The sequence below is a fragment of the Delphinus delphis genome, chromosome 15, assembly GCF_949987515.2.
Source record: "Delphinus delphis chromosome 15, mDelDel1.2, whole genome shotgun sequence".
In the NCBI taxonomy this organism is placed as follows: Eukaryota; Metazoa; Chordata; class Mammalia; order Artiodactyla; family Delphinidae; genus Delphinus; species Delphinus delphis.
This window is the reverse complement of record NC_082697.1, coordinates 3,812,482-3,833,656: the sequence shown is the minus strand read 5'-3', so window position 1 is coordinate 3,833,656 and position 21,175 is coordinate 3,812,482. Positions and strand designations below refer to the sequence as shown.

General features: G+C 52.5%; 1 protein-coding gene across 1 annotated transcript; it reads left to right on the top strand.

Moving 5' to 3' along the window:
* Positions 1-294: 294 nt before the first annotated feature.
* On the top strand, positions 295-20,930 carry EDN3 (endothelin 3). Its single transcript, XM_060032638.1, has 5 exons — positions 295-346; positions 975-1,263; positions 17,710-17,883; positions 18,959-19,014; positions 20,890-20,930. The coding sequence occupies exons 1-5, from the start codon at positions 295-297 to the stop codon at positions 20,928-20,930; spliced, it is 612 nt and encodes a 203-aa protein (XP_059888621.1).
* Positions 20,931-21,175: the final 245 nt, after the last annotated feature.

Genomic DNA, 21,175 nt, shown 5'->3' with positions numbered 1-21,175 from the left:
CCTGCGCGGCAGCTCCAGCCCCTCCGGGGGGCGGGGAGGCGAGGGGGGTGGTGCGGGAAGCAGAAGAGCCGGAGCGCACAGCCGGCCAGCCCTGCGCCGGGATGGGTAGCGCGCTCTGAAGTTCGAGACCGTCGCAGCCAACTCCTGGCCGCAGCCCGGGACGCAGCCAGCCAGTGGTCGGCCTCGAAGACCGCCTAGCCGGAGGGCGAGGCCCGCCGTGCCCGGCACGAGCCCCCTTTCACGGCCACAGGCGTTCGTCCTCCGGCCCGGTGCTCCCGCGGCCGATCGGGGTTCATGGAGCTGCGGCTGTGGTTCCTTTTCGGGCTCGCAGTGACCTCTGCCGCAGGTAAGCGGGCGGGGCGGCGCGCGGCTCCTGGCGCGAGCGCACACAAAAGGACCCCGGGACGGGCGGGGCGGGGGGCGCGGGGAAGGGGGCACTGCTGGCAGAGGCCTCTGGCCCCGGCTCGCCACCCCTGCAGGCGCTCGGGGGGCGGGCTGGGGGGCAGAAGCTGAGGGCACGAACCCCCGGGGGCTCGGGAGGTTGCAGCCCACACGCAGACTGGAGACCCGGGGCCCGGGGCGGACTTTGTCGATACTTCGTGAAGTCGGGAACTTTTCCAAAAGTTTGCAAACGATTCCGAAACTGTGCAAAATGACTGCACAGTTTTCCGAAAGCCTGCACAATGCTTGCACGTTTTCAGCGGGCACAGATAGCTCGCGCGCTGCGCGGCGAGAAGAGCTCCCAAGCTTTTCACCAAGCGTGCACGCAACTTGCAAACTTTTCGGAAGCGGCGCGCCTAGCTTTGCACACTTTTCCGAACCTCGGGCGTAGCTTGGAGACTTAACAGAAAGTACCATTAGCTTGCAAACTTGGCAGAAGGTTTGGCTCCCCCTCCCCTGGGTTTTGGGGGATGGTGGGTGTCCGGGGCCTGCACCCTCGGCAACTCAGGAGCCCCTCAATCTGCCTTCTGCAGGATTGGTGCCTCGCCCCCAGCCTGGGGACGCTGGCAGGAGCGGCGAGCCCCGGGCCCCCTCTGCCGCCACATCGGAGGGGGACGCAGAGGAGACTGTGGCCACAACAGCAGTGCGCGGTCCAAGCCCCAGAAGCCCTGGGCAGGAGGAGGGACCTGGTCGGTTTGGGGAGCAGGCGGCCAAGGGGGGCCCCGTGCACCACCGAGCCCGGCGCTGTACATGTTTCACCTACAAGGACAAAGAGTGTGTCTACTATTGCCACCTGGACATCATCTGGATCAACACTCCTGAGTGAGTCAGCCCTGGGGGCGGGGGCTCCTGGGCCAGGCCCCTCTCTTCACACTCCGGGATGACCTGGTCCCATCCCAGCCTGGTCAGCCCAGAGCCCGCCTGGCACAGCCTTCAGCCCTTGCTAGGCTCTCCTGCCAGCCCAGGTCAGGTCTGCAGGTCAAGGGTGTGACCCCCATCCCCTCTGAGGGTCTGGCCCAGGAGAAACCCAACCCCAGAGTTTCTGATCCGGTGGAAGGGCGAGCCCTCCCTCTGAGTGAAATGAGCCGGCCAGAGGGATTAGACACCTGAGAAGTCCCTCTGGGAGGGAAGAAGCCCGGAAAGTTATCTCCTGCCCCAGGGGCTAAGTGGGCCTGGCCCCCCTTGCTGACCCTGCCAGCCTCCAAGGAGTTTCAGATTCCTTGAAATCAGCCCGCTCTCTAGGGAGCACAGGGGTGGGCTTGGCAGGACCTCGTGGAACCTGCCCCGTAGGGGTGAAATTCCATGGGCTCCAGGCTCCTTACCTCCTGTGGGGGCAAGCCCACGGGTCCTCCCCAGGCTGGCTTCTCCTGCCCACTGTCACCCCCTGCCCCGGACAGCTCCCCCTTGGCCCTTCCGGTCCCTAAGAACTCTCTTACTGCAGGACCGAGACAGTGACACCTGACTTAGTTGTGGGGTCTCCTTGCTGTAAAGCTCACTCTCTCCCGAGGCCGTGGGCAGCGACTCAGTTCAGGAACCCCTTCTGCAGAAACATCATCCTGCAAACTGCGAAGAGGGATTGACCGTGCTCTGGTCACCAGCCTTTGGACTTTGCCTTCCTGGTCTCTACAGTCTGGGACTTGGACCAGATGGCTCTAGATGTCTCTAGGTATTCTTGGGGTCTCTTGGGCGTCCTGCTTGCACCTGACTAGGGGTTCTTAGCCTTCCTGGAGCCCTTGGCCCGCAAAGGCAACTTTGCCACTGTGTTTGGAGCCCCTTGATTCGGGTCTTTCAGGGGTTCCTTCATCCCGAGCCATCTAACCTCTGAGCACCCTGGGTGATATCTCGATGGGCCTCACATACCCACCTTGTTTCACTGACACCTCGAGGATGAAGTGCAAAAGAGGGTGAACCTGGGGGGCCGAATGTGTTTCAAACCAGGTCGTGAACCCTCTCAGTGCATCTGGGAGAGGTCTGGAAAGTCACCCTGTTGTCCAGCATGGCAAGCAGGGCTGGCTCCAGCGGGGAGCCTGGACACGTGCACAGGGCTCCAGGTCAGAAAGACCCTCATGGTTTAAAGCGTATTGTTGCCATCTTGAAATGCTTAATACTTTTAAAAAAAAAATCGAAGTATAGTTGACCTACAATATCGTGTTAGTTTCAGGTGTGCAGCACAGCGGTGGAAATGCTTAATACTCTTTGAAGCAAGGGCTCCACGTTTGCATTTTATCCCAGGTCCCCCAAAATGAAGCTGACCCTGATTGCAGAATTTGCCTGCCGGGCTGTGTCTGATCAGCTCCTGCACATACCGTCAGCCCACAGTAGGAAGGATGGGGCCAGGTCATAAAAGTGATGTGTGCTGGGGAGGGACCCTTGGACGGGCTGTCACTGATTGCCTTCTGTTCTCAGACAGTGATCAGGGTCACCTTCTCCTACCGTCCCCATCACCCTGACACTTGTCATTTCTGATACTTATCTTCCTGGCATTGTCCTCTGACCAAATTAGCTTCACAGAACCCAGGACTGAGGGCAGCCTTGGTAGGAATCCCAGACTGTGGGTCAAGAAGGAGAAAGAAGAAAGCTAAGCAAATTTGGGGCAGGGGGGCCTTTGCAGAGGAGAGGAGGGGACATTTGGAGACCACCTTAGTTCTCTGCCTGTTGCCAAGCCCTGAGCACTGGCTGCGGGAAGCGATTGTCGCAAAGCCCTGCGACCTGGTGCGAATCCTGTCTCCCAGTTCTGAGCTGTGGTGTAGGGCCCGAGATGAAGCCATGGGTCTGTGGCTTTTTCTAGCTAACTTGCTAACGTTCCCCTCACAGCTTGATTTACCTCTTCCCCTCTTCCCTGACCCTGATTCATTTTAAACACTAGGGGGAAAGGATTAAATATGGTGTTTGGGAGTTTCGTGAGCTACCCGGGGAAACAAAAAAAAATGACAATAGCCAGGCTTGAGCGTTTTGAAGTCAGACAAGCGACATAACTTTTATACGGAAGATGTTCCTGGATGGTCTTTCTCTGTCTTCCTTTCTTTTCCTCCTCCCTCCCTCCTTCCCTCTTTCTTCCCTTCCGTCCAAAAATTCTCTGTTGGTATATGGACAGGTCCACTGGCAAACTTTAAAACATGTTGGATAAGATCGCGAAGTGAGGAAATGGGTTTTAGGGAACTTGGACCTTTGGAGAAATGGAAGCATCTGAAGAATGACTGGATTGAGCTAAACGGACGAGGGTAGCACACACCGAGGGCTTTTCCAGCCCCACCCCTTAGCTGTCACCCCCTCTTCTTTAGCAGACCCTCTTGCTGTCTCAAAACTTCTCCAGGGTGTGAGTTGCATCCCGTCCCCACCGCTGGCTATGCTGGGAACCCGCAGGGGTCTGGAGCCTCAGGCCTAAACAGAGAGTCTTGAACTTTGGGTGGTTTTCAGCTTCTGGTGTCTTTCCTTCTTCTGCCCTTCGGTCACATGGAGGCAGAGGCAAAAATCCGGCTGTATCTCGGAAGGATGCTTGCAAGGTTGCAGGCATTCTTGGAGAATGGTTGTTTTGGCTGCGTTTAAGGACCCAAAAGCTTCAGGAGGGATGCTGTAGTTACTGTATCTCACGTGGAAAGTGAAGGCTCGAGAGACCAGCTGCTCCCAGAGGTGTTTTCTGGGTGTGAGATCCAAGTTCTCTGGTTTCCCCACATCCTTCTGCACACTTGGTTCTTCCAGACCTGCGCTCGAATAGCACCCAGCACGTAGTAGATCCCAGTAACGCTGGTGACTTCCTGTGAGGCCCTTGTCTTTGTTGTCACTGAGGTTCTGTCTGCGGGTCTTTCTCCCACACATGAGGCGTTGCTGTCCCAGGGTGTGTGGGTGCTGCCAGAGGTCTCACATCCCTATAGACGTGTGCGGGAATGTGGATTTTCCCAGAGCTGTTGCCCATAACTTCCATTGTTTCTTCCAGAAGATCTGGGACCCCAAAGAGAAATGAACCAAGTGCATCCTGGGCACTGCCCTTCTCGCCCCTGGGGAGGCGGCGGAGATAGCAGCTCACCCACGGGACAAGGGATGCTCATGGCTCTCCTTGGCCACGTTAGGAAGCCCCGCCCCTACCCTCCCCCCAGCAGCCCCACTGTTGCCAACAAAAACAAAAACAAAACTCCACACCAGAGAAAAACACATCCCGTCTTAAGGCCATGGAAAATTTGCCGAGAATAAGATAATAAGTAGAGAAGTAGGGACAAGTAGCCCACGTGCTTACATCCCTGTGCCCTCGGGGTTGTTTTCCATGAGAATACTTCAAAAACAGGAGTGTCCTGTGACATGGTGGGGGATTGTGTCTGTCAGGGTCTCCAGAGAGATGGAACTAATAGGACGTGTGTGTGTAGGTATCTATGTGTATATAAACACACCACACACACACACACACACACACACACGAGCTGATGTTGCACTCTTCAGTCTGAGGCATCCTGGAGGCAGAATTCCCTCCCTGCTCAGGGCACCTCACTCCTCTCTGCCCTCTCCTTCACCTGACTGGATGAGGCCCACCCCCGTTATGAAGGGTGATCTGCTTTACTCGACGTCTACTGATTTAAATGTTAATTGCCTCTAAAATATACCTTCCTAGCAACATCTAGACTGGCATTTGGTCACATATCTGGGTACCATGGTCCAGCCAAGTTGGCACATAAAAAATGAACCATCACAGAGCTCTCGGTGCTAATGGTACCCCATAGCAGGGCAGTCCCTCTGCACCTGCCACTGTGCACCTGGCTGTGGAGTGAAGCCACTCACTCTCAGATGGCCAGTGGAGTCAGCTGCAGGGCCCCCAGCAAGGAGCCCTGCTCTGTTCCTCCCCACTTTTCTCCTGAGAATTGAGGGAAATTTCCATCTGTTAAATCCCTCCAAGGACATAATGAGGGAGGCATTGTGGTGCTGTGACAGTGACCATGTTTCCAAACAAAAATCCGAGCCACATGGGCTGACAAGTAGGAATGTATTTCTGGAAAGAGCAGTGCGGGATGTTTGGAATCATGGCTGTGGTGGAAAATCTGGGCTCTGTAATCTCGTGGGAAGACTCCAGACCCAGGAGCTCTGCCCTGTGTCCTGAATGTGACTCGCTGCATGGCCTGGGGGTGGTACCACCCTCTCCCTGTGCCCCTGGGTAAGTTGCAGACATCAGTGTGGCTCTAGGATGGTGACCTAACAAGATGATCAACCTGGCCACACTGACTCAGGAATGACATGTGTCTCCCCAGAGTGAAAATAATAATAGCAAAACATTTAAATTGTATTTCAATGTATTCTACCACAAAAAGGCAACAATTCCACAGACTCATCTTTGCCTCCTGTGTTGTTCAAGAGAAATATGCCAGCACGTTTCTAAGAAGGGACTTTTTTTTTTTTTTTTCCCCTGTATGCGGGCCTCTCACTGTTGGGGCTTCTCCCGTTGTGGAGCACAGGCTCCGGACGCACAGGCTCAGCGGCCATGGCTCACGGGCCCAGCCGCTCCGCGGCACGTGGGATCCTCCCGGACCGGGGCACGAACCCGCGTCCCCTGCATCGGCAGGCGGACTCTTAACCACTGCGCCACTAGGGAAGCCCCAGAAGGGACATTTTAAATTTGAGAACATCCCAGAGGAATGGATGGATCTGGTTTGCAGCCTCCCACTGATGCGGGGCGGGCTGCCCGCCCACCATGTGATTTCGGAGACCCCAGTGACGGTCATGTGACCCGTGAGTCAGGACTGGGAGCATCGTTGCTGGAGATGCAGCTTTTGAGGCAGAAGGATAGTCTTTCTGAGCTACGTCATGACCATGTAGACGATGGTGATGATGGTGACAATGGTCCACACTGATGTTGACCGTGGCTTCTGAGTAAAGATGTGTGAGGATGACATGAGAAAGCGTGAGGGGCGTTCTCAGCACAGTGTCTGGACTCTAGCAGACACTCAGTCCCTCAAAGACGTGACCACGCAGATAACTGTACAGCCCCTGGGGCTGCTTGACCCTTCCTGCCGCTGCACCTGCCGTATCCCAGTCTGTGACTGGAGAAGCCGGTGACTAGGTAGCTCGAGTCCTGCTGAGGTCAGCTTCCTTGGACCCTCCGACTGGGCTCGCGCTGCTTCCTGCAGTAACGCTGAGGAGCCTGCCCCCGGATACCTCAGCTTTTCCCTACTCTACGGCCCTCGGTGCGCGGTCTATTAGCATCTGATTTGCATAAGGTTTACAGACCCTGGGAAAAGGTGTGTTTGGAGGACTGCTGATAAGTGGCTTGATAAGCGCTCTGGTGGCCAAAGGTTGTTACAGGCTTGATGAGATTTCTTTCTGCCCTTTCTGCCCCTCCTTTCTTGCGTGAGTCCTACCTACCTTGGTAAATAACTAGAATTTGGGGCAACAGGGCATGGTGTTCTCGGAAGGTGCTGCCCTGGGCTCCCTCTGCTAAATGGGGAGGTGGGTACAGTTGAAGCAGGGGAGAGGGAGGGGGTGTGGCATTTCAGGATAATTCGAATGATCTGTTTAGAACTTTTTTGTTAAACGATGAAATCTTAGTAAGGGTGAGTCCAGCAGCATAGACACAACGCTTTGCAGCCGTTTCCCAGGCACCCAGCACCGCCGGGGACCTGAGTGTGCGCCACTAGGAAGGGATCCCAGGAAATAACTACGGAATCTGTTTACAAAAGTGGTAAATAAATAAGGACACATAAGAAAAGACTGTATCAGCCGGACTAAAAGTGATCTTGAACTCAGGGTTCTGAGTGATCGTGGTTTGACGCTCTGAGTTGTTTCCCTCCCGTGTAACCATCTCCCCCTTGGAAATCTAGTAGATGTTTCCATCCCAATTTTGAGTTTGGGTAGCCGTAGCTCAGAACATTTCACAGCAAGATGCGTCTTTCAAATTTGACGGCCTCGGGGCTAAATTTCAGAGTTTGTTGGCAAGGTCGGCTCACACAAGGTGACCTTCCGGTTGGGTTCACTTGGACTGAAAGTCCCCTTTTCTACCCCAGAGTGGCTGTGAGGAGGTGAGATATCCAGGGACAGAAATGGGTTCGTTGAAATGCAGCTGATCCTGACTGGATGAGAAAGAGGCTTGAGGCTGGAAGGCAGTTTGATTTGCCTCCAGAAAACTCGGTAGGAAGAGGTCGTGACCCTGCATGACCCTGGAGGGAGAATTTAGATTTCTGCTAGATGAAAGGGGCATTGCAGCTAGGAACTTGGCCTTAAATGTGAAGGCAGATGAAAGGCTCTGACATCTCTGGTGCGGTATATTCCTGCAAGAATTTAAAACAAAGGAAGCTGGGGAGCAAACATTGCTTTCATTAAGGGGGTCCCACGGCTGGGTCGGAACTCACAGGGCTTTGTAGCGCCAGCTCTTCATCCCGCTCCGGATTGGCAGCATCTCAGCACGTCCAGTGGGGCTGCCTGGGGCCCCTTTCCTAGCTCCAGGTAACCCCGTGCCACTGACGCTCAGCTTTGGAGCACATAACAAATAGATCAACTGTTTAAGAGGGAAATGACCCCATCTCATTCTAAGTCATGTTTCGGTGGAAACAGAGACCTCCTTAAAATGGGACACGCATGCGTGCGCACGCACGCACACACACACACAAACACACACACTTTCCCCCTATTTGGGATAGGAACCAATTGTATTTGGAAGGAAAATAAATCCGGGCAATGGCCACAGTGTAGATGAGCTGCCGGTCCAGACACAGTTCAGGGGGTTTCTAAAGCCCTGCTCCCCGGCTAAGTCTCCTAGGAATGGACAGCAGGCTAGGGCATCCCCTGGCCTTTCTCACGTGTCCCAGCTCAGAATCTCAGGAGAGCCAAGAGCTTTGGGAGAACTTGGCAATGTTCAGAGCCGTGGCGACACAGGTCTTCTCTTCTTTTATAGCCTCTCAGGGCTGACTTAGCAGGAGGCCTTAATAAACAGTAACACTAGAACAGGGCAGCCAGCGAACCCTGTGCCCGGCCCGGTAATTTAAAAAACAGAAACAGATTCACGCATCCATGAGAAAGCCTCGAAGGCTGATGTGGCCGACGTGTTGTGATCCTTTGTTGCTCGGTGATGGCACGAACAGCCCACAACTTGGGGAGCGGCCAGCAGCTTTGCCAAAAGTCAGAAGCAAGTTGGCAAGAGAGCAGAGGTGTCTGTAGCTTTTCTGGGTTTTTCTAAATCCGATTTCCGTGGGTTTCTTGCAGGGTGGAGAATAGGGTGAGACTTATGACCCACTCTTTCAGGTGCAAACTTGGAGATGTCAAAAAGCAAAATAAAACTTAACGCGATATTTTTAAAAAGTCAACATTAGTGCAAAAATCACTCGTCATAATCGACCAAATATCGACATTTTTAATAAAGACAGGATCTGCCCCTGTGCTTGGTTCTTGTTTGGGGATAAAGCCTGTCTCTCTAGAGGGACTCAGGTCTTCTTAGTTTGAGGTCAGCAATCCAGTGATCAGAGCTGCCACAAGGATGCAAACAATTAGATTAGGAAGAAAACGAGTGTCTTTATTTTTGTTGCCATGGCGAGCATGTCTTCCTTCAGTAGGATTTTTCCATCCGTAAGATGAAGTCTCCTGAAAATTAGCAACGGTGTCTTCTCTTGCTTTCTGTGGGTTATTTAAAGGGATGTGTGATGGTGTCTGTATTTTGTTTTAATCCCTGTACAGATACCCCCCATTCTTAAAAAAATACCTGCTCCTTATTTCACCCCTTCTGTTTCCACTGCTGGGAACTATTTTGAGCCACATCTGTCTGCAGCTTTGCATAAAGTTATAATGAGGCCATGCCAGACAGACGTGGATTGCTCATGCCTACATTCGACCTGGAATTCGTTAGGGTCACTGGGGGTTGGGGAGAGAAACTCTAGCCTAACTCGTATGGCCGCATTTGGGTTGTACCAGATGGAGGGGAAACCAGCTAATCTGTTGGATTCCATAGATGGCTTCATTCTCCAAATATTGCAGGCGTTTGTTGCCCTAACTTTTTTTTTCTTTTTTAAGCTGTCATTCTTGGAAATCCCACCCCACACACCGAACACAGAAGGATTTTTCTGCCGTTCTCCCTTGCTTTGACCACTGGTCAAATATCCTTCATTCAGAGCCCCTGTGTCTGCATTAGGGGAGGAGGATGCCGTGTCCAGGGAGCTGATGGGATGAGACAGCCTGTGGCTTTGGGGTGATTTTTAAGCTCAGTTATGTGGCGGTAGGACATGGGAGAGTCCTACTCTTCGGGCCAAAGCTTTCTAAATACAGTTGGTGAGATCCTGGGAATCTCTCCGCTTGGGTGGGGTAGAGACCCCACATTTCATTGTGGTTTAATTGCTGGAGAGAAGGGCTGGGCCCTGCTCTAGGGTTTGTGCTGTTCGGAGACGCTCAAGTAACAGTGAGGGCATTCGGGAATCTCTCGATGGAATTTGGAGCTGGACGGACCTTCCGGAGAGCCAGTCATTTCATTTCTCAACCCCAGAGAGAAGCCAGTCGCCTAGGGCCTCTCAGGGAGCTAGTCTTCAATTTGGGCCAGAAACCTGGGTCTGTCTGCCGAGGGCAGCCTCTGGTTTTGTCTCTGAGGCCTCATCCATCCGGGCAGCCTGGTTTCTTCCTCTTGTGTCTGTGGAAGTTACTATCAAGACATGGTTCTTCCATTTCTTGTGATCTAGAGACCATATTCTCTCTAGAAGAACCGCAAAGAGGGGCCGATTGAGGACAACGATAGTGAAGTCCAGTGACTCAGCCAGGAATTCTGTACGGTTGCAGGCTGGGCACGGCCTAGAAGAAACGGCCAATTGAGACCTCCTTCCCTCCCTCCTTTCTTCACGTAGCAGACCTTTGTTACCGAGATGCTGAGGTATTATTGGGCACCCGCTCTGAGCCAGGTACTGCCTGGGCTGCCCTGGGTGCCGAGGTGAACAGGCAGAGACCAGCTGTTACCAACCCCAGGGGACAAGAAGGAAGCCACACCTGCAGCACAGGTGAGGAACGCCCCCACGCCTTGGGTCCGATTGATGGAGAGTCACTGTTCTCTTTGAAAATGTGTGTAATTCTGGTAAAATTCCCCAACAACCAAGTCCTGGATAAATTCGAAAGTCGTGGGTTGGTTTTTTGGGGGGTGGGGTGGGGGGAATGTCTTAAAAAAAAATTAATCTCCAGCCCACAGCACGTTGCTCGCTCTTTTGATGTTTCTAATGCTCTGGGCCACTGGCTATTTCTGAGGCTGCAGGAGGACCTTCCCCAGTGCCGGGTGGTGGAGGAGCAATCCGCCTTGGGATCCTCCCCCTTAGAGATGCGGGGATTTTCTGCAGAAGTGAAGCTACAAACGGTCACTTCACTTTATGTTGTGAGCATGAAGCTTGGGGCGTATCCTTTAGAACCAGAAAGCGTGTGTGTGTGCTTCTGCTCGCATAACGAGGCCGACGAGGAGATGTGTTCTGGCTGTTTTCCTTCCTGGAGGTCGGAAGGGCACCCAGTGGTTGTCTGGCACAAGGCCTGTCCCAAGCAGACTTTCACAGGCGTTTGGTGAGTGGACAAGGAATCAAGTCACTGGAGGGTGAGCCTTGTGAGGTGGTCAGCCAAGTGTCTGGGGGCTGGGCCCTGAGCATCGTGGGGTCATCCGCTTGCTTCCACCCGCCCAAAGTGTGATCCAAACCGAACATTTCACAGTGGGCATACCTGGGAAGGAAGGATTCCAGCCAGCTCCGTTGGCTGGGTTTTGTCCTGATGCGGAACATATTCTTTTGTGCTTGTTTCCATGAAGAAAATCTCTACTTGTCCTTGGCAGCTGCAGAGACTCCGGGTCTTTCTATGAAACCCAAGAGGTCATGGTTGCATCCATCCGGAGAAAGTGAGTTCCGGGGTCAGCTAGAGGTCGCTGGTCGCAAGCAACAGAAACCTAGTGTTGCTAACACGGCATAGGAGTTTCCTGGGAGGACGCGGCGTGGCCCACAAACTGGGAGGGAGGGGGAAGCGGTACCAGGCTTAGAAAGGAGAGGTGCCAGGCCGGGACTGGGGGTCCCAGTGGGGGCACAGTCGAACAGACAAGGCAGGACGGAGCCACCTGGCAAGTAGCAGCTTCAGAGTATTTTCTGACCGTGAATTGCTTTGCTCAGGTGTCTTGGGAGGGAGCGGGTGTGATGGGCCAGCTTGGGTCACCTGTTGAGTCCTGAGGCAGGGGAAGGTGAGACTGTCAGTCGACAGTCTCTGCAGGACCTCACACAGGGAGGGAGGGATAATTCCCCAGGGGAAAGATAAGCGATTGGATTCCAGGAGACAAAAACAGCCAGCGTTGATCCCAGGCTCTAGAGAATTGTGGGCTTTTAAGTCCTTCGAGAGGGGTGCTCCTGTCTCTGAGCTGGTGTTTCCCTCTTGCCTCTATGTCTTTGTGCAAAGTGGCAGTGGGCGGGGGGGGGGGGGGGTGGGGTGGTCCACTAGATGCTTGTTGAAGTGAATGGATGCTTTTATAGACTTTGAATATTCAGCCACTTCCTGTAGTTACTTCATCCTGTCTTACTCTTAGACAGAGTTCTTAGCTAGCAGTTTTTTCTGGCTAAGGTTACAAAGACAGTCAGTGAAGTCGATCCACACTTTCTTCCTTGCCCAAGAAGATATTTTGAAGCTTGAGAGAACAAGTGAGTGGTGTCTTCTAAGGAAGGAATTTAATAAAATCTGAAATCAAGCCCTAGTTAGAAAGCATGTTGGAGTCTCGAAGTTGATTCTCTGGGGAGTGGGGGGGGGCAGTATCTAATGACTGCTGGTGCCTGGTAGCTGGGGCTGCTGCCCCTGCCTGTCTGCCTCCCCCTGAGAAACAGTTGTTCCCCTTCCTCTCGGCTGCAGGACTGGTCATCAGAGTCACGCCTTCTGTACGGTGCGTCCCAAAGGCGATCCTGTCCTTGCTTTCCCTTTCAGCAGGAAAAATGTGAACCAGAGCGTCAACTTCATGTTCTGACCGTGAAGTGAAAATGTTCTGTTCGTTGGGGAGACACTCCCTAGAACCTAGGCTTTTTGAATTGATAATGACACCACCTTTATTTGTAAAAATAGTAGCAGGTGCTAATTTTGTCACCGCGGCACGTGACCTGTCTGGCTTTGCTTTATGGGACAAGCCGCTAGAGCAGGCCTTGTAAACTTACATGCCCCTGAGGGCTAGACAGGTGAGAGAAGCAAGCAAAGAAGGACAGATACAGGGACTGGGGCCAAACAGAGAGCTTGAGCCAGGCTCTGACAGTATCACTCAGCTCCAGACACCTGCTGCCACGTTAGAGTGTGGGGTTGGAGCGAGTATAACTTCCAGTTATACAAGAGAAGCTGGAAGTTGTGATGTTTATATGAAATTTTCAGATTAAAGAAAAACCACCCTCTTTTGATTGGATGAAGCCCACAAAAATGCCAATTTGCTAACCCCTGTACTAGATTACAACTGTGTGTGTACAGGGCCACTGGTCTGTCTCGTTCACGGATGTTCACCCACAGTCTAGTCCAGGGCCCGTACATTGAAAACCACTCCACAGGTATTTGTTGAGTGCTATTCAGCGTTGGGGGGGAGGATATGAAAACTGGGTTTTCAAGGACAATTCGATAAACTTTCCTGAGAATTTAGAATTCGGCCAGTGAAGCTCCTTTTGCTGCTTCTAGCTGACCCTTGTGAATATCTGTTTCCCTCCTTTCACTTCAGGGACTGAAGCCAATTTTCCGATCAGAGAGGTGGAGATGGTTGGTTCATGTAGGAAAAGGCAACACTGAACTCAAAAACAGATTCTTAAAAGAAACATTCAACTTTCCTTATTTAAAAACTTCTTGTAGAAAGAAAGAAAGTTCTTCCAGTGTGACGATGCAGATGAACCATGAATACAGGAGATTTGGAAGTTTAGTATTTAACATTTATGTATGACACGTGGGAGAAAATGGTAAATGGTAAATATGACTCTGGTACCACCATCACTGATCAACTAATGAATGTTCTGACCACATACGCTGAGGACAATTTATTATACAAATACACACAATGCTAGACGTTGCCTATGTGAATGTTTTGGGGTGTTTTGTCTAAGAGCACTTGGACTCACCTTCTCATCTGCTTCTCTTTTGTTTGGAGCTCTGTGTTATAACTGGAACATTAACAGGTGGGAGAACTGACTACTTTTACAAAGAATTGTGTTCTCTAAGCCCCACTGTAAAACACAGGCTAAACCACAGGTCAGATGGTGTGCTGGTCAAAGTTCTCAGCCGATTTAACTTCATTTTCCTGGTTCCATCATTAGGTCCTTCCAATTCACCGTTCAAGAAACATTCAAGAAATGATAAAGGTACCAAACCAACTAAAACACGAGTGCTTATTGGGTAGACAGTGTAGAATGATAGACCAGCCAAAAGGAAGCCTGGCAAAGAATGGCATTGCTGTGCCCTGCGACACTCTGGGTCCTTCTTACCTGTCTTTATTACTTAGGCACACATCTCAAACGCAGTCCTGGTAGATGGGGTTTTTCTGCCTGGTACAACTCACTTGAATTCCCAGACCAAAAAAGCAACAACAGCAGCCACGTTAATTCACCACTAGGAGCTCTTTGCTAAGCATTTTTCATGAAGTGCAGTGTATCATTCAGTCCGTCTGACAGCCCTTTCATAGATCAGGAAACTGTGGAGCGGGTGGAGTGCTCATCATGTAAGTGCTTTACAACATAATAACGGGATCACCAGGTAACCTTTCTCTGTGCTCTGTGTACCTTGCACATACCTGGGCGTATTGGGCTTGTCAGGTTTCCTTTACCTGTACTGTTTTCATACACCAGTAGCATGTGAACTCCTTAAGGCCTTTCTGCATCCTCGTCACAGTTAGACTAATACCAGGGAGATACAGGCAGACCTTGAAAATATTGTGGATTTGGTTCCAGACAGCCTCAACAAAGCGAAAAAGCAAGTCACACGAATTTTTTGGTTTCTAATGCATATTAAAGTTACGTTTACGCTATACTGCAGTCTGTTAGGTATGCAATAGCATTATGTCTAAAAAAATGTATATCCCTTAAAAAATACTTTATTGCTAAAAAATGCCAATCATCATCTGACAATGCAGGGTTGCCACAAAGCTTCAATTCGTAAAATCAATAATATCTGTGAAGCGCAATAAAATGAGGTACGCCCAGATATAGTGGATGCTTGGCAGGTGTTGGTAATTCTTTGTAATGAATTTTGTGGTTGTTGAATGTTAGGTTGGAGAGAATCCAGTCTTATTGGACTAGTTTATCTCACAATCAACAACCAGTTGCTTAATTAATAGTCTTCATTTGCTCAGCCTTGTGCTGGGTCCACAGCAGGTGCAAAAGAAGTCACCCTTTCTTGTACTCTTGAGGAGCTGGTATCCACTCTTAGACCTAAAGACACCTAGGGGCTTCCCTGGTGGCACGCAGTGGTTAAGAATCCGCCTGCCAATGCGGGGGACATGGGTTCAAGCCCTGGTCCGGGAAGACCCCACATGCCACGGAGCAACTAAGCCCGTTGCGCCACAACTACCGAGCCTGCGCTCTAGAGCTCGCGAGCCACAACTACTGAAGCCCGCGCGCCTAGAGCCCGTGCTCCGCAATAAGAGAAGCCAACGCAACGAGAAGCCCGCACACCTCAACGAAGAGTAGCCCCTGCTCGCCACACCTAGAGAAAGCCTGCACGCAGCAATGAAGACCCAACGTGGCCAAAAGTAAATAAATAATTAATTTAAAAAATACATATATATAGAAAAAAGAAAGACACCTGCCCTGGTCCTGTGGCGTAGAGGGTACCTCTGACCCTCCTCTGGCCATATCTCCCACCCCACTGCAAGGAGTCTATGAGACTGAAAGCCATATACCCCTTCTTCTAGACCATGTTCCAGGTAGTCACCATCCTGGAATCCCTCTACTCAGATGTCCCTGAGCCCACTTCCAGGGTCTGATACCCACGGACAGAACAGGGCTCCAGCACATCTCCCAAGGCCTACAGGGTGGTCAAGGGACAGCTGCTTGTGGGATGGGGGGGTAGATGGAGCTCGGGCTGCATGTGGGATGGAGCAGGATGGAAGGTAATGTACCTTGTGCTGCCGTGTTCCAACATGGAACTCCAAGGAGCCCCAGAACCCTAAAATCAAGCTCCAACTTCCAAGGTGTTTTGAAGCTGAACTGTCTTATTTAAGCACTTATCAGATTAATTTAGAAACCTTTAAATTTTTGACCTATGGGAGGTGGGCCTTCACTGGACCCGGAACTCTTGATGGGGGTGGGCCATCTGTGGTCTGGACCATCTGTTAAGTCCTCTGGTTCATAGATGTTGTCATCCCCCACCGGCTTCCAGGTCCGCCAGCGGAGTGCACACCTTGAGCACCTGGGGCTGGGAGCAGGGGGTTCGTGCCTCCATAAGCATTCTTGGAAAGTTACAAGGGCTCATTTGCATACTAGCTCCTCCCACGAGGCTGCTGGGAAAGCGCTTAGCGGTTCTCTGTTACCAAATACCATGTCGCCTTGTTTCCTCACTAGAAACACTTCGTGCGTTTGCAAAGTTGAGTGGCTCTGCGCACACAGATGCCTGATCCACTGACAGCAATTTCAAAATTGCAGGTCTTGCTGTTGATGGAAAAATGGGAGCCGTGGTTGTTATTCCTTGTGTGTAATTTTCACCAAGAAATGGGGGTGTGGGTTCAATGTCAACACCTAGAGATTTCATGTGGCCCTGTTACTGGAAATCTATACCTTTAGCCAAATCCTGCCTCACCACAATGTCTGTATTGTTTTGCAACCTCACCCCCACCCCTATTTCCCATTCCTGAGAAAAGATGGGGTTTTAGCCAAGATTCAGCTCAGAAGGGGACTGGCCCCCGCTTCCTTTCTCCATCCTGTGAGCACAGACTGCTCAGTACTGGGCCTGCTTGGATCCAGGGAAGCCGTACAAGGCCATTTCTCAACTCACTTGGGTGGGAGGGAATGGGGAGAGGGGAAAAGAGAAAGAGGGTGGGGTTATGGGGTTATGTTCTTAGCTCCAGTGTCCTGCCCAGCAGGGAGCAGGTCCGTTCCAAGCATTAGGTCACGATGGGGCACCCCCCCCCCACTTTGCCCTCACCACCCCAGAAAGGCTCCATGGCGTGTGTTTCAAATTAAAGGAAATTCAATTTGATGCTATTTTGAAAACGCACAGAGAATGTCAGAGCCCCCTTTGAGGTGGATGATTGGTGAGACTCCATGGGGCTCAGGGAAGCCAAGGTGGTGGATCCTGGGAACTAGCAGGAAAACCAAGACTTATTGGAAAAGTAACTTTTGGCCACATGTGTTTCCTCTAGTTACTAGTAGTCTGTCCCCCAAACCCTGTTCAGTAGAGCTAATGAATTAAGCATATGCTTTTCACTTTTCCCCACTGAATTGCCTGGCAGTGGCCTCCCGTCCCTGGAGAGCAATGGTTTGGATGGACACGAGCATCAGAAACAGATGTAAACATTTATTGTTTCAAATGACACCATCACCCTCATCCCAGCTCCAACCGTAAATGAGATGGGTAAACAGTTTCATAAGAAGACTTTTCCCAAGGTCAGTTCTGTCCTCAGCTGAATCTCACAGGGCACAGAGGGTTCCCCTGACGTTTGTGGCTTTGAGGAAGCTGTGTTCGGGGGCCAGCATGTGTCTCTAATGGCCGTAATTGGATTTGTCCTATTCCAGTTAGTACAGACTGTAAACATGATGTGCGCACAGAAGAAATTCGGTGGCCAGCAGGGCGGGAGCCAGGGCCGGCCTTGGGCTGCGGGTTTGGAAGGTGTCTGACTGGTCTGGATGGCCAGGCTCAGGTGCCACTGGCTCAAGGATGAAAGCTGGGACCAGTGTTCAGGGCAGCGGGAATGTCAATGTCAGGGGTTTGAGTGCTGGAAGGAAAACCAGAACTGCCCTGGAAGGACCCGGGCTGGGAGGCGCGCTGGCCACAGTTGGGTCTTGAAAAGACTAAAAACGCATCCACCCGGCGTCTGCTCGCTCCCTCCGCAAGAGGGCTGGCTGCTGGGAGGATGTAGAGAGGCCATCATCCATCTCCCCCAGGGCCTCCCCATCTTTCCATCCCGGCTGCCCCAGCCCACTGCCTGGGGAGTACGGGGTAGCGGGGATGACGGATTCACTCCAGAGGTTTCCCAAGGCCCAAGGTGCAGGGGAGGGTGTGGACACCAGTTCCTGGGACAGGACTGTACCACCTGCCTCATTCATACCCAGGCCCACCATCTCAGACGCTCTCACCAGCTCCATGAGCACAGAGGCTGGGGCGGTTCGTCCAGACGTGGCCCTGACCTTTCTCTGTCCTTTGCAGACGGACTGTGCCCTATGGGCTGTCCAACTACAGAGGCAGCTTCCGGGGCAGGAGGTCGGCCGGGACCTTTCCGCGGAGCTCACAGCCGTCGAAGGGGACGCCGCGCTGCGCCTGTGCGGAGAGCGAGGACGCCGCCTGCGTGCATTTCTGCACCTGGACCCCGGATGCCCGCGGGTACGACCCCCTCCCCGGACCCTGGCTGCCCGCGGGTATGAGCCCCCTCCCTGGCTTTCTGCATTTCCAGAGATCGGTTGCCCTGGGCCACGTGGGTGCAGCAGGGCTCTGCCTGTTCCACCCGATGCGGTCCTGCAGGCGGGGGTGGGTGAGTGTGGGGGCGGGCTGGGCGCAGAGGGTGCAGCAGCCCCGTCCCTTCAATGCCTTTCAAAACAAGGCCTTGAACGCGCCACGGCCATGTCTGGCCTCCAGACGTATTTCTTCTGAATTGCACAGCAATTTGCCAAAATTTGAATAAGTTGCCAACACTTTAAAATTGCAGAATCACCCCCCTCCTCAACAAATGCATATTTTACGCTTCTCCAAAAGTAGCAAATGGGACCATCTGGTCTCACCAGCCCACATCCCCTCTTGGCCGGATAGGCTGGAACCAAATAAGGACCACTCAGGTTCGAGTGGGACATGCAATGTCCATTCACCTGTGTCACTCATCATCTTACTTGGTGGCCCCCCAGGCCCCTGAGTTTGAGACCCTGTAGTCTGCTCTAACTGCTGGAGAGAAGCTTGTGAGTCAGTGTGGACTTGAATAAACAAGCAGACCCTAGGTGCGACCCGTGTAGCCACTTAAGCTGGTGTTTACTACTCATGCCCCTTGCTCCTCCTTTTCTTTACTTTGGGCCAAGACGCATCAGCCCCGCCAGGCAGAGCTGCCTCTTCCAAGAGCCATCGCTGGTGGGATGGGACCTCCAGGTGCTTCCTGAGCAAGTGAAACGCACAAGCAGGGGGGCTTCCTATGCAGCAGGTGCTGTGGTAGCCAGGGGCCCAGGATCTGCTGTCCAGAAGCGCCAATCACATTTTCCTTCCTGGCTCCTTAACATCTGATGAATAACTGAGTAGTGTGGGTGGAGGCTGGACTCTGGTAGGAATCCACTGACCGTGTGCTCAGCCTTCAGAAACTTTGCCTGAGATGCGGACCTGGGGGACCGCGCTCATGTTCGTGGGAAGAGGAAATCATTCCTAACTGGGTGCTGAAGAACCAGCCGTGTGGAAATGTGGGTTGATTCATTCAGACCAGCTCTCTCCCCACAGGAATTCAAGGACGGCACAAACACCTGACAAAGAAGCAGGAAAGCAGGCTGGCGGTGCTGCCGGGGGCGTGTGTCCGAGGAGGTGAAGCTGCTTTCTGAGTCGCTGCCATATGGGGGGCACAGAGGACGTGTGGGGTGCATCTGGTCTGTGCGGGCCGACAGCGGTACACCGCGTGTGGTGGGCATCCACGGGCAATGGTGCTTTTGGTAGATTACCCTGGGGACAGAACAGCCTAAAGCTGTGGACAGCCTGCCCTGCGTCTTAGGAGCTGAGTCCTGAGCTCCCTGTAGCTTTTGAGCAGTGATGTCCAGCCCTGGATTTCACCAGGTCTGGACAAATCTCACCGATCGCTGCTTCCCGGAGCCCCTGCAGGCTTATCTATCGGTGCCCATGTTGCCCCTCTGCTCCCAGAACAACTGGTGGTCTCTACAAAAAGAATCATTTCTTCTTTTCAGCAGCTGATTCTGGACAGAGGTGAATTATAGCAGCTGGGCACCAGGCCCTCCGAGTCCTCCAGTTCATTTTAGGAATTTTTTTTTTTTTAAACCCACTTGTCTTTTTGTGTGATCCTGAGGGTTTCCTGCAGCGCAACTGGGTTTATCTGTCATTCAGTCGATCAGAAATCGTTATTACTGAGTTGCCTACACATCTGCAACGGGATGGTAATTGATGTTCATAGTAATGGCCTGGGGGGGGGCGGCTTGGGGTCCTACAGGGTCTGATCAAGGGAGGATTAAACCCTGCTTAGTATCCGGGAGGCTTTCCAAATTGGTGGCAGATTGCTTTGAGCCGTCTGGAGAGGGTTCTGTCAGCATCCACAATGAAAATGCAGAGGAGAGGCAGAGACAGACCCCAGGAGAGCATGAATTAGGCCCCAGCTGGTCCCCACTTTGCCTCTTCTTCCTTTTTCTCCTCTTCCTCACCCCAAAACCAAACCCTTCTCAGCAAGGGAGGGACGTGATTAAAACCACCATCCATCGTGGCATTTATTCAATTCAGCAAAGATTTGTTGAGCACCTGTGATGTGCAGGGCACCGTCCCAGATGCTGGGGACACCACAGGGAATAAGGCAGAAGGTCAGCCTTCCCGGCACTTACATAGTGGGGGAAAAAGATAGCAAACCAATACATTAAACACAGAATGGGGCATATGAAGGAGAGCAGGAAGCAGGCTGGGGGCAGGAAGTGTTGGGGGTGGTTGCAGCGTGGGTGGACAGGGGTGGTCTCACTGGCCAGGTGACATTGGCATAAAGAACTGGAGGAAGTGGGGAGGGGTGAGCCAGAGGGATGAGAGAGGGAAGGGGATGTCAGGCAGCGGAAGGGTAAGTGCAAAGGCCCTGTGGTAGGAATGTGCTGTGCTGGGTGTGTTCTAGGAAGGCAGCAGAGGCCAGCACAGAAAAAGCACTGGTTGCTTTTGCTGTTGGTGTTATCATTCTGTTGGATGTCCAGGAGATGAGAACAGTGGCACAGATGTCCCACTGGGGCCTGGAAAGGTGCTTCTTCTAGGTCTTTACGATGCATGTCAAGCTCCTGTAAGACGCTTTACTTGGGAAGAAAAAGTCTTTCCTTACAAGCCCGGTCCCTACTTTCTTGCAAGACTCAAGTCAGTAATCTCCAGATTGACATTCTCAGAGTGGAAGCTGCTGCCATCCTGAGCACGTGATCATCAAAGATGGGAGCAGACCGTGGGAGAGAGAACGCGCCGCGGCCGCGTCAGCAGCGATGATTGTGTTCACACCTTCCCAGGTGGATGGCAGGCTCTGAAATTGCCTAGAAGCTCTGGCGAGGAGGTTCCGTTCAAAACAGGGAACGGGCTAGAGATAGGCTGGGGAGACATCTCCTCTTTCAGCCAGCAGAGAGCTCGTCTTTTGTAACAGGCCTCTTTTTTTTTTTTTTTCTTTTGCCTCCCTTTTCCGAGATAGGTTAAAGTTAAGGCCGGACAAAGCGAGTAGGCTTTAGACCTCCACCATCAAATGCTTGCCCGGGGAGTGGACCTCCCCGCCTCCCGGGCTCTGCCTGCCCTTTCAGGAGCCCCCTGGGGGAGGGTCCTGCAGCAGGAAGGCCTCAGTTATGGCTTCTGCTGGGTTCACATTTCCACCTCTTTGAGGACAAGAAATGAGTTTTGCCTGGGGGAGAAAACCCACTCAAAGGGTCCTCACTTAACAATACAGCCCTTCCCCAAGAATGCCCCATCCAAAGACCCC

Coding starts and splice junctions, on each gene's coding strand:
- EDN3 (XM_060032638.1), top strand. CDS start 295: ATGGAGCTGCGGCTGTGGTTCCTTTTCGGGCTCGCAGTGACCTCTGCC. Junction 347..974: donor CGCAGTGACCTCTGCCGCAG/GTAAGCGGGCGG, acceptor TGCCTTCTGCAG/GATTGGTGCCTCGCCCCCAG. Junction 19,015..20,889: donor CCTGACAAAGAAGCAGGAAA/GCAGGCTGGCGG, acceptor CCCTTTTCCGAG/ATAGGTTAAAGTTAAGGCCG.